Here is an 11,967-nt window from a genome sequence, read left to right on the forward strand (position 1 = left end):
AGCAAGTAAGGCAAAGAAGGCCAAGGGAAAGAAGTCCCAAGGTGAGGCGAGCGACAAGAAGATGGACTTGTCGAAAGTCAAGTGTTTTCACTGTCACGAGCACGGGCACTATGCCACAAATTTCCCACAGAAGAAAGCAAGTAAGAAGGAGCATGCAGTAGTTGCAGTAGGTGAAGCACTAGCTTCACAATTCGAACTTGATTTCACTCTCATTGCATGCATGACCAACACTATCATGGGAGGCATGTGGTATCTTGACAACGGTGCCTCATTCCATATGACGGGGAACAAAGATCTCTCTAGTGATTTTGAGGAGAAAGACCTCCAACAGAGCATAGAGTTTGGAGATGACAAGAGGTATAGAGCTAGCAAGATCGATACAGTTACCTTTCAGAGGGAGTCTGACTCCCCTCTCAGGATTACAAACATGATGTATGTTCTAGGAACAAAGAAGAATCTTGTTTCAGTCGCTGTATTGGAAGACTGTGGTTAAAATGTGATTTTTAGTAAGGGAAAGGTTTTCCTTAGACACGTTGCCACGAGTTGGTGAAATATATCGGTGCACGATTCAAGAACTTGTATGCTCTTGAGGTATAAGATGCATGCAAAGCCTTGAGGAACAAGGCAAAGGTTAGAGACTTGGTGGTTGAAAGGGAGACTAAATTGCCTCTCAACATGCAACCCTAGAAGAAGCCTCATAAGCAGCTTCAGGAAGTTGTGGAGCAACCACAACTAGAGAAACTGAGAGGAGACCGAGTGGAGAGATCCACTCAAGCAGAGAAGAAGTAGTCTTAGACAATTGTGGAGCAACCACAATTGTAGAAGCAGAAAGGAAACTGAGTGGAGGCATCCACTCATGCAAAGACCTCTAGTAGGGGGAAATTTCGATCCAAGTGGGCAAAGGGAGCACATGCAGCCATACCTCCAGGTGTGAGGTGGGATGATGTGAAGTGATAGTCTCAAGAAGGCTGAAATTGGGTAGGGTCCATCGAGAGGTTTTATCTCATGGATCATACCTTGCTACGGGAGCCCAAATTACATAGTAGCGGGAGGAACCAGTGGTGATTGATGCAATCAAAGATCAGAGTGACAGAGGTTAGAGAAGTCAGATTTTGAAGAGTGCAGAGAAGGGTTGACAACAATGTAGAAAGGCAGAATCAGCAGAAGCACAAAGTTTTCAGTCGACAGAGGCAGTAGTAATCAAAGACTTTGATGACATATGCATCATATTGATTCAGGTTAGATGTTTTTTAGTTTCAGGAGTTGTTGTAGCAACAACACTAGAGATAAGTGTTGCATGAAAAACATTACAAATGTTCGATCAAGTTGAATTCTTTTCTTGTTGAGAGGGAGTGTTGAAAATAGCAACAAGAAATGTTAAAAATAGAATGCAGAAATCCTAATTTAATTTGTCCTTGAATTAAATTGTGAATTAAATTGTAATTATTTTCTCATAGCAACTTGTAAATAGTTAACTAAGTTTAATTAACTTAATTAGCTTAGGAATTTCGAGTTGGAAGTCTTTATGTAGTCATGTATATGTTCTCCCTAAATTTTAGGGGTCCATGATGAGTTTATTTGAGTTGTAATTAGATTAACTCAGTTTACTGAGTTATGACCAGTTAAATTAGTTCTAACTGTTTGTGGAACTAATAGAAGACTAACAGTCAGTTGGTGCACTAGTGCATCCACAAATGTTACTCTAGTTAACTGAAGATTCCCTCATGAGAAACTCATGCATGTCAGTTCAGAGAAAGACCCAGTTGAGACTAGAGTGCAGGGACAATGTACTATCATTTGTATGATTTACTGAGTTGTAAATATCATGCATGCAATCAGAGAAGGACCTATGTTTGGATTGTGCAGTTTTGGAAGCATGAATTCCCTTTAAATACGGGTTATTCATCTTAGGAATTTTGCAAGGAAATAGGGGCTTGGAGAGCTGTGCAAAATAGGCTAAGGATTTTGTTGGAGCTAGCTTGTGAACTGAGAGTTGATTATACTTGTGCAAGGATTGTTTTTGTGAGAACAAACATTGTATTCTCATCTTGGATTTCTGATTAATGCAATATAGATAGTAGGAGTTTTGAGTTGTGGCTTTCCCCAGATACATATTGTGTTATGTGCCATTGATTATCTTCCTCTTGTCAATTACCGTTTTCATCGATCTTTATGGGCTTCCGCTGTAAAGAGTAGAGTAGAATCTTGTTTTATGTTTTAGGAAATTACATGAGTTGTGAATCTACATGAAAATCTACATTATTTAATTAATTTTAGTTAATTGTAGCTCAATGAATTCAGTTAATTTTATTTAATTAAGTTAATAAAGATTAATTAATTAAAATTAATTTAGCTAATTTTAAATTTATTTGATTTGTAAAGGTTGTTTTTAATTTTTTAATCAATTAATTTATTTTTTATTAATTAACATGTAAATAAAAATGATGATGGTGATTAACGTCCATTGAGACCAATGAGGTCTATTGGACCTTAAGAAAGAAAGAGATTAATTGAGACTTTATTATATTTTTATTTCTATGATCAAAAAGGAGGGAAAAAAGCGTTCATATAGTTTTGTTGAGTGAACAAGTCAAGAAGGTTGGTAGTGACAGAGGTTTTGGAAATGATAATGGATGTGGGTAAGAGCCAGATTCAAGCACTTTATGTATAGCTATAACATTTAAAATACATATAAATTAAATGTTGTAAATATATTAAATTGGCCCAGTTCCATCTTAACTGTGGACCTACCAAGTGCCGAGAGGGATAAAATCTTTTTGCATCTCAAGTGATTTGATCCCTCTCGATGCTTGGTAGATCCGAAGTTAAGATGGATCTAGGTTGGCTTAATTCCAACCTTTAAATAGGCTATATTCCACATGAATATCATGGGAAATACCATGGATTCTCATAAAATTGGAGCTAAAAAACCACTAATAACTTGAACAAATCAAGTTTACCTTAATTACCAAACAAAAATTATTTATTAAAAAAAATAATAACGTAAAAATTTTTATTTTTATTTTAAAATAAAGTTATTTTTATTTTATTTAATTTTAACTGAGTCAAAATGTTTACAGAACATGACATTACAACATCTCTTGCACACTGGATTAAAAACACGTATAGACATAAAAATTAAAATAAACTAATTTATATTAAAAATAAACATTTTATATAAAATATAATTAATATATATAAAAAAATAAAAAGTGTGAACTGCAGCGGAAAAACATACGTCACCCCGGAAGTTCATCCCCGAAAATTTCATTTGAATCACAAACAAAATCACATGGGGATAACTCTCAGAGTGACATGGCACTGGGACTCTGGGAGGAACACGAAGAGTATTCACACTATAACATTCCAAGTGGGAGGCTTTTTTTATAGGATTTTAAATGCTAAATGGAGTGGAGAGGGCCCACACTCCACCACGGGCCTCCACCCACTTCATCCTTCACCATACATATATTAACTTCAACCATGTCATCCTCCCATTTTAATTTTTATTATTTTATTTATTTCTTTGTTATGTTTTAGTTCATTTTTATATTCTCTTTTTATATTTTAATTTATTAAAATTTAACAAAGTTTAAAAATACATTTTAATTTTTTATCAAAATAGAATCTTAATAAAAAAATTGTCAAACATTGTGTTTTTCAGCAAATTGATAATTTTGGAACCTAAGTTTTGGATGCTTGTATTTTTAGTTTTGTTTTGTTTTTGTTTTTTGTTTTTTTTGTTTTTTTTTTAAATGAGGTGGCTAGTCCCCTGAAGAAGCTTTATATTAAGCCCAATGTACAATATTTTTACATATATACAACTGACATCTATCACATCAATCAACATTATACTAATATACAAGCAATATGCCAATATTAAGCTGCCGCGCAGCGTCACAATGCTGAGGAATCGAACACGGTCGGGGTGCCAGAAAGCCGACTGCCCCGACCGCTGAACCGTGCACTCACATGCGCTCATATCCTAAGTTCTATTCAACAAAATTGAGCAATTGAGGGTTCATTAAAAAGCTACTTCCGATGAGAAGAATCTAGGAGTAGTTGCTTGACTAGTTTTGGCCATTTATTATGCCAAAAAAATAGAGAAGATACAACCCCGAATTTGCAACAAAATATGAGTTTTCTAAGTTTGTTTTGTATAATTTCCATTGGACCAAAATTTCATACTATTGGAAATTTGTTTCAGACTATCAATTATGCCAACAAATCTCCACAGGGAACAATTGAAAGCAAGAGAAAGCACAATTTTAGTTTTATTAATTTCTCAAATTATATATGAATGCGTTAATTTATTTTTTCATAAATTTAGAAATCTAAGTTTTTAATTGGTTTTAATTTTATTTTGGGTTATTTTTGCAAAAAAATTGGTTAAAGAGATTAAGCCCAAGGATTTGGAGCAATGGGGGATTGGAGCAACATATTAAAAAAAAGAGATTTTTATAGCTCTCAAATCTTAATCTAAACTGCCTTGGAACATAATTTCTTTTGGGATTCATTTTGTAAATTATAAATATCAATTTGGAGAGTGGAAAAAGGGCTCATCTTTTCTAAAAGTAGGAGACTCTTAGCACTTTTGTGAGGAAGATGTTTATTGTAGGTTGAGAGGAATTCTTTGATATGAGTTATTGGGGATTTTCCTTTTAAGATTTAATTTTCGTTGTAGAGGAGATCTTACACTATTGCAACTCTTTTCTCAAGTGGCGGAGCTAAAAGTCTTGGGAGGATTGTTGAAGAGATCCATTGTAAAACAGAGCAAGAAATCCAAGTTTAAGATTGTATTTTCAGATACTTTTATTTGTTAATAAAATATTATTCATTTAATGGAAGATCTGTATCAATAGTTCCATGTTTTTAACATTTGTTTAATATGTGAATTCTTGTCTACTAGATCAACTATATGATCTAATATTTCTATACAACTGCTATTTATTCTCGAATTTCTCTTGTATTGGAACAAATTTCTGAGTAATTATTTACTCAAAAGTTTGCCATCATAAATGATTTAATTATCATTGAAATTGTGTAAACTTTTTCCAAGTTTTAATGGTCCATCTTTCATTGTTTTAAATCTCTAAATAGGGCATGTTTTGCACATAACTATTTGTACAACTATATATTCATCATAAAAGCATGTTAAATCCTCCGTCATATTTAAATATTTGCACTTGGTATTTAGGAGCTATATCCTAGATAATGAGTTAGAGTAGTTTGTTTTATTTTTTTGTATTAGTAAATGGGTCTACATCTAGATTTAAATTTAGATTTAGTTCTCATCTTTTAGAAGTCTCATTACATAGGAACAATCTTATTTGTGGCTTGGTTGAGCCCGTGTGTGAGCTTATAGACTTCTTTCTTGCAAATGCATTGTAGGAGAGCAAGTTTGATTACCTCCTCTTGTTGATGGTAAATAGAGATATCACACGTCAATAGGGAGAGCGAGGGTAATTGAACCCATTTGAACCAGTTAAAATCACAATCCCAAATGGATAAGAACTTAATTGGGGTCTTCACTTGGTGATCTCCCCGTTGTTGATCTTAGTCATTTTTTGCCATCAACAAACCCCAAAAACCAAATCTACTAAATAACAAATTTTCCTTCAGTTGAAGAAATAACCTCACTTTGAAAATACAATTAGATCTTTGCTACATCACTAAAAGATTTAAATATTCTCCCTTATGCAACTTTGGCTTCATAACTCCTCACCACCCGCACTTAACAATCTTGGGAAAGAGAGGCTATTTATAAATCAATGAAATAATTCACCAAAAAAACCACCATTGGAGAATATTTGCTAGGAATTATAATGTCCATATGAATGTTTAGCTTCCGATGAGAAGCATAATTTACTAGGATTTTTGGAATCTCCTGTGAAGATGTATCATTGGCTACCTTACAGCCCATGATGAACTTCACTTATTTTGGGAAAATGATCACTCCTTTTTTACATTTGTATGCAAGAACTCTTTTAGGTCAATAATGTAGATTATGTCTTGCGCTATGCAATATTTGGACGAATGGAAAAATTTCATGACCAAGATCCTTGACTCATGTCGAGTTATCACTCTCTAGATAGATTTTATTTGGTAGCCCCCAATTAGTGCTCATGAGATGAGGGACCCCTTCATTTGAAGAGTTCTTTAAACTTCATGTTGAAATGAACTGATATAATATTTGATAGCTTTAAATATCCTTGGTTTCTAGTAGTTAAGAGGTATCCCTAAGAGACAAACCCACAAAAATTGTAGGTCTATTCTCAATGTAGTAGAGTTGAAATGTTGGGTCCATAGGGTAAGCATAAGACTAGTTCCCTCGATAGCCATGGACACCCCATTGCAATTGCCTATTTTCCTGTGTGATTCTCAAAGAGAGATTTTGATTTTACCTCCCACTAATGTAAACCATTCTTGCTTTATCTAGTGAACTAAATCAATGAATTGGGGCTTATGTCCACTAAAATATCCAATTAGAGCTCCATTTATGAACTTGACTCCACCTTCCATAATCCAATCATACAACAAGAAAGCATTTATCTCAGCATGCTTAGTTTAAATGCATCCCTTTTCCATTTTTTGGAAGCCATAGTAATCTAAACCCTTCTGAGAAACTAATTTTTTCAACATTTATCCACCTCACATCCACCAGAGTTGAAATTTGAACTTGGGTATTAATCAAATTAAGAACTAAGACATTATTCAAATTTGGGCACATCTTAATTGAAACCCTAGCAATGTAACACAAACAAAACCTACTCCACCTTGTTAAAATGGCAAGCGACCACACAATTGAAATCATCACTCTGACAAAATTCCCTAAATAAATATTGATTGGCTCAAACTATAACTTAAAAAAAACATTGTCTAATTTGCTAGGTTAAGCTAAATATAAAACACTAGCTACACAACCTAGCAAACCATAACATTGGTACACAAACAAATTAAACAACCATAACATTGCAACACAAAGAAAACCTTCCACTCTGTTGAAATACTAAGCTATTGCACAATAAATGAAACCCTTTGTGTAGTCAAAAACATTAACTAACACACCCTAAAATCTAAAAAAACATTAAAGGAAATTAATTACATAGAAAACTATTCTAAACAACTACTTATTCTCCGGAAAAAAATTCAATCCCATATTACAAGAATTAAGACTACCAAATCATTCAACATCGTCGTTTTATTTATAATAAAAAAATTGATTAATCTAAACAAAATTATCTCAATTATTAATTTTTGCTTAAAGATTCACAATCCTTAACCCAACTTAATATATAAAAGATGGTCATAAACATCAAGAAAACATGAAACTTGAACCCAACATAATACATAAAAGATGGTCATAAACATCAAGAAAACATGAAACTTGTGTAGCCAGAATTCCATAACATATTGCAACAACCCTATCACCTAGAATAAGCCCAAAACATCAGTGTCACCACTCAAGTCATAACCATGAACCCCAACACCATCATGCTGCCCACAAAGCTCATAAAGCTAGACCATTTACTTTTATGGAGCCCAAGGATTAATTATTAGACACTAAATAATTAATAGTCGCTGAAACTCGGGGCGGAATGATTCAATCCTCTTCGATTTGATTGCAACCGTTGATAAAATGCCATGGACGGTTCTCAGGAAAAGATGGGATTGCAACGGATCGAGGCTTCTCAGCCGTTGATGAGACACATTTTGAAGTGAGATGGGCGGGAGATACTTGGGAAAATCCCTTATATAATCTCTGCTTTCGCAAACGTTAGGGGCAGAGATCACTACATTTTATTCCAGATCGGCATCAGCGACAGCAAAGGAGAACGAAAAGATGTCTGGGCGTGGAAAGGGAGGGAAGGGTTTGGGAAAGGGAGGTGCGAAGAGGCACAGGAAAGTTCTCAGAGATAACATCCAGGGCATCACCAAGCCTGCCATCAGGCGTCTCGCCAGGAGAGGAGGCGTCAAGCGTATCAGTGGCCTCATCTATGAAGAGACCAGGGGCGTACTTAAGATCTTCTTGGAGAATGTCATCAAAGATGCGGTGACATACACAGAGCACGCCAGGAGAAAGACCGTGACAGCCATGGATGTCGTCTACTCTTTAAAAAGACAGGGCCGAACTCTTTACGGCTTTGGAGGCTGAGAAGTCTTGCTCTGACTTCATTTATTTATCAATGGTGTCTTTTGACACCACCTCAATCTCTGGAAAAAGTTAAGCCGATTAATGCTGCGGCATATGGATTGCATTTTTTTTTCTTCCTAGTCTGCAAGGGTTTATTCTAGTCGAAATTGTAGGCTAGCTATAGTTTGTAGAGGTTTTATGTTGTATTTTCCAGGGAGCTAAGGTTGTTTATAGCGTCTTGCATTCGATCCTTTGAGGAAGGTAGGGTTTAAAGACGTATTCCGACGCGCGCTGGCCCAGGATCTTGAAGCGGTAGGAATTATTATTTGGGTTTTGGATTTATTTTGCCCTCCATTTGTTATTCGTATGCATTATTTATTCTCCCCGAATTTATTTTCAGTTTGTTCTGCAATTGTTCATATTTGCAGAGAATCCTGGCATACAGTGAACTGGTGAGCGATTGAAATATTCCATGAACGCGCAGTCTAATGAGACTTAACATTTGCGCTTGGAAATCCACTCCTATCTGAGATCCCCCTTTTTTTTTTTGATATATATATATATATATATATATAAAGGTCTGGATGCTGACAATTTTTTTTGCGCGGGTAAATTTGCCGCTTCAAAGTACGGGTTCTTATAAAATATGTATGGGAAAAGGTTATGGTGCGATCTGAACCAGTGGTACACACCCAATAGGCTATTAAGGGACTTCTACGAAAGGCATTATTCCTTGTTTGAGTTCAAAATATTTCTGTTATTTCAAACTTTCTATGTTTTGTTTGCTAATTAATTTATTTTTTGAAAAACTTGACATCATATTGTAGAGTGTGATAGTTTATTATGAAATCATGTTTTTACAAAATCTTTTTATTTAAAAATGTTTGGTTGGTGTTAAATCATAATCTTGTTAAAATTGTGGATTGTTAGAATTTGGTTTAAAAACATTTTTATTAAATAACTATATTGTAAAACTATATATATATATAATAAATTTAATATATATATATATATATATATATATATATATATATTAAATTTATTATATATAAGTATTTTTATTTTTTTTGGTTATATATATATATATATATATATATATATATATATATATATATATATATAGTTAAATGTTTAAGTTTTTGGTATTAGAGGTGGTTTGAATGTTAATAATATTGAAAGAAATAAGATATTGAATGGCTTGTAGGGCATAGGAATAGTGGTGTTTCTAAAATTAGGATTAGGATAATGTGAACAATTTGTTATTGTATTTGATGAAATTGTAGTTTATCTTATTGCAACTTTTATTAAAAAGGAAAAAGAAAGGGAAGGAAAAGAAAAAAAATTGTGTATTATATAATTTTTTGTTTTGTTTTGGTCATAATGTCATAATGATGTTTGAGTGATGAAGTTTAAATGTTTGAATTAGTGAATTTAGCTTAAAAATATTGTGTTTTTCATTTCAAGAATGAATGATGGTGGTTGAAGAGAGTTTAAGCTCATTATTGATAGTCTTAAAAGTTGGAATTAGATTGTATTGGAAAATTTTGAGATTTGGGGCAAGGTTGCTTAAGCTAATTTTTAGAGTATTGTGGGTAGATTAGATGAATGTGGTGTAATTAGTGTGGATGTAATTGATGTTAATATGGACAAACAAAAACCTAGAGTATAATCACATACATTGAGATTTGGGTTGAAATTGTTTTAACTCACCCTTAAAGTGCTTTGTGAGTAGATTAGATGAAGGTTGTGCAATTTGTGTATGTTAAGAATGTAGATGTTGATAGTATTTCAAAAATGTTCAATAGGTTCTTACCCATTGAAACTCTAATGGATGATAATATGGGGTTGTGTAGTGGATTAACATATTGCAAATTTTGATTATTTCCCCATGTTCTTAAAATTTGTTGACATTGGAAAAAGAAAAAGAAAAAAACACCTAAATTCAATCCTTAAGTAGAGGATGAGGGTCTTGTTCCATGAGTTAAGAACTAATGGTATCTTTTTTGTAGGGTTCTTAAGGAATCTATTGCCATGCAATTTGAATCAAATGTACAAAATATCAAGCATGTTGTCATGAAGTGGATTCATGAGAAGAAGATCATGGAGAAGTGGCACTTAAAAGATGTGGATTCCTAGTTGAAGGGTTGTTGAAGACTTGGTTGAATATTCAAACAATGCACAAGGAGAAGATCATTAAAATGGAGAAGAAAAGAGCTTTATTGGATGAAAATGATGTGCATGAAGAATCAAAAGTAGAGTTTAATGGCTTGAACATGGAAACTAGAGCACAATTCTTTTTCTTAGTTTGGTAACCATAGGAAAATGCAAATGCCATTTGGAGAATGTGGACCATATCATAAGAACAATTTTCTTACATACTTGGAATGTAATTCATGATTTTATGGGGTGGCTTAAGAAGCTTTTCATTTGATCAAAACTAAGAAGTTGCTAGTGATGGTGATTAAGGTTTTGTTTAAAGCCTATGACAAAGTTAGATTGCATTTGATGTTTGTACATCTTGGATTTAATTTAATGGTTGTAAAATGAGTGGAGTTATGTTTTCCTTGTATTTTTTGCAATGGTGATTAATGGGCCACAATGTGGATTGATGTATGATTGTCATTTATCTCCATTGTTGTTTGTTTTGTTTTTTAATTAATTATTATTGTGGATAAAAATCATAGTAAAAACTTTTTGGAAGTAAAAACAATCAAGGCTTTCAAAAAAAAGGGGTGGGTAGTGTTTTATATTTTCATATTTATTATAGCAGTATATTCACATTATATTAGTCAAGCATGCACAATGGAATTAATCAATAAATATTCCAAACCTTGGCTAGGGTTTACAATCAAACAACACATATAATTGCATGGCACATAAATGTGACAAATACATGTTTTATGGTTTATTATGAGAAACATGTATAGAATTATACAAAATGTATCATAAAACATATCATAGCAAACGGAACACTTATTTGTATAAAAGTTGATTGATTGTAGGCTCTCCACTTTTCTCTTAGCTATAGATTGTGTGGTTCATAAGCTCAACCATAGGCTACTCTCGAGCTGGGACAACAATTCTAGGGGACAGTTGGAAATCCAACAACAAAACCTTGGCCATGGCACCAACTCCAACAACCTTGTTCTTTAGTGATAAGCTCATGTTTACTTGAGTGGCACAACTTGGGTCCCTCAATAATGCCCACCTTTCATGGCGACTTATGGTTGGCCATAATGGTCTTAGTTTGCAACTCTAAAAGCTTTGCTACTCATTGGTGTCCAAGTACCAAACAACGAAAACAAAATAACCCCTTAGTCGATGCGAGAGTCCAAACCAAGACTTAATTGACTATCTCCAAATTGAGTTCCCCACCAGAACTCCATGGCCTCTAAGCCATAACTGGAGCCACCAAGGGTGTCACGACTCGATGCTGTGGTGACTTCATCCATCGTGGGCGTTGTGCGGCACCAACGCAATTTCAATTTTAGAATTACTCTTACTCGAGCTATGCTTATTCTAACACTTAGTCAATTTTCTATTCAAGTGTTCTTTCTTCAATTATTCAATGTGCAATTGAAATTCATTTCCTTGTTTTATCATTCAACACTTATATAAATGTGTCATGGCAATGTGCAATAACCAAACAATAATACAAATGTAAAACAATGTGATATCGTACATAACACAAATTTGCGATGGGAGGGGGCAACTCCCCAAAACAAGTTTGCCCCAACTGTTATAATACTTCAACAAATATAATACAAGTATATTTTACAAGTTACAAGGCGTGGCAGTTGCCTGATTGCACCAACAACTTGTCCACCCAATTC

At 33.8% G+C, this 11,967-nt stretch overlaps 1 protein-coding gene across 1 annotated transcript; it reads left to right on the forward strand.

Moving 5' to 3' along the window:
* The first annotated feature begins 7,803 nt into the window (after positions 1-7,803).
* LOC149186191 (histone H4-like) lies at positions 7,804-9,022 on the forward strand. The gene is made up of 2 exons (XM_089412580.1): positions 7,804-8,446; positions 8,563-9,022. The coding sequence occupies exon 1, from the start codon at positions 7,844-7,846 to the stop codon at positions 8,153-8,155; it is 312 nt and encodes a 103-aa protein (XP_089268706.1). The 5' UTR covers positions 7,804-7,843; the 3' UTR covers positions 8,156-8,446; positions 8,563-9,022.
* Positions 9,023-11,967: the final 2,945 nt, after the last annotated feature.

The sequence above is a fragment of the Pinus tabuliformis genome, chromosome 3_1, assembly GCF_031772625.1.
Source record: "Pinus tabuliformis cultivar Carrire ecotype Pingquan chromosome 3_1, CPIR1, whole genome shotgun sequence".
Classification (NCBI taxonomy): domain Eukaryota; kingdom Viridiplantae; phylum Streptophyta; class Pinopsida; order Pinales; family Pinaceae; genus Pinus; species Pinus tabuliformis.

Excerpts from the sequence above, each read along its gene's own strand:
- LOC149186191 (XM_089412580.1), top strand. The coding sequence starts at position 7,844 with ATGTCTGGGCGTGGAAAGGGAGGGAAGGGTTTGGGAAAGGGAGGTGCG.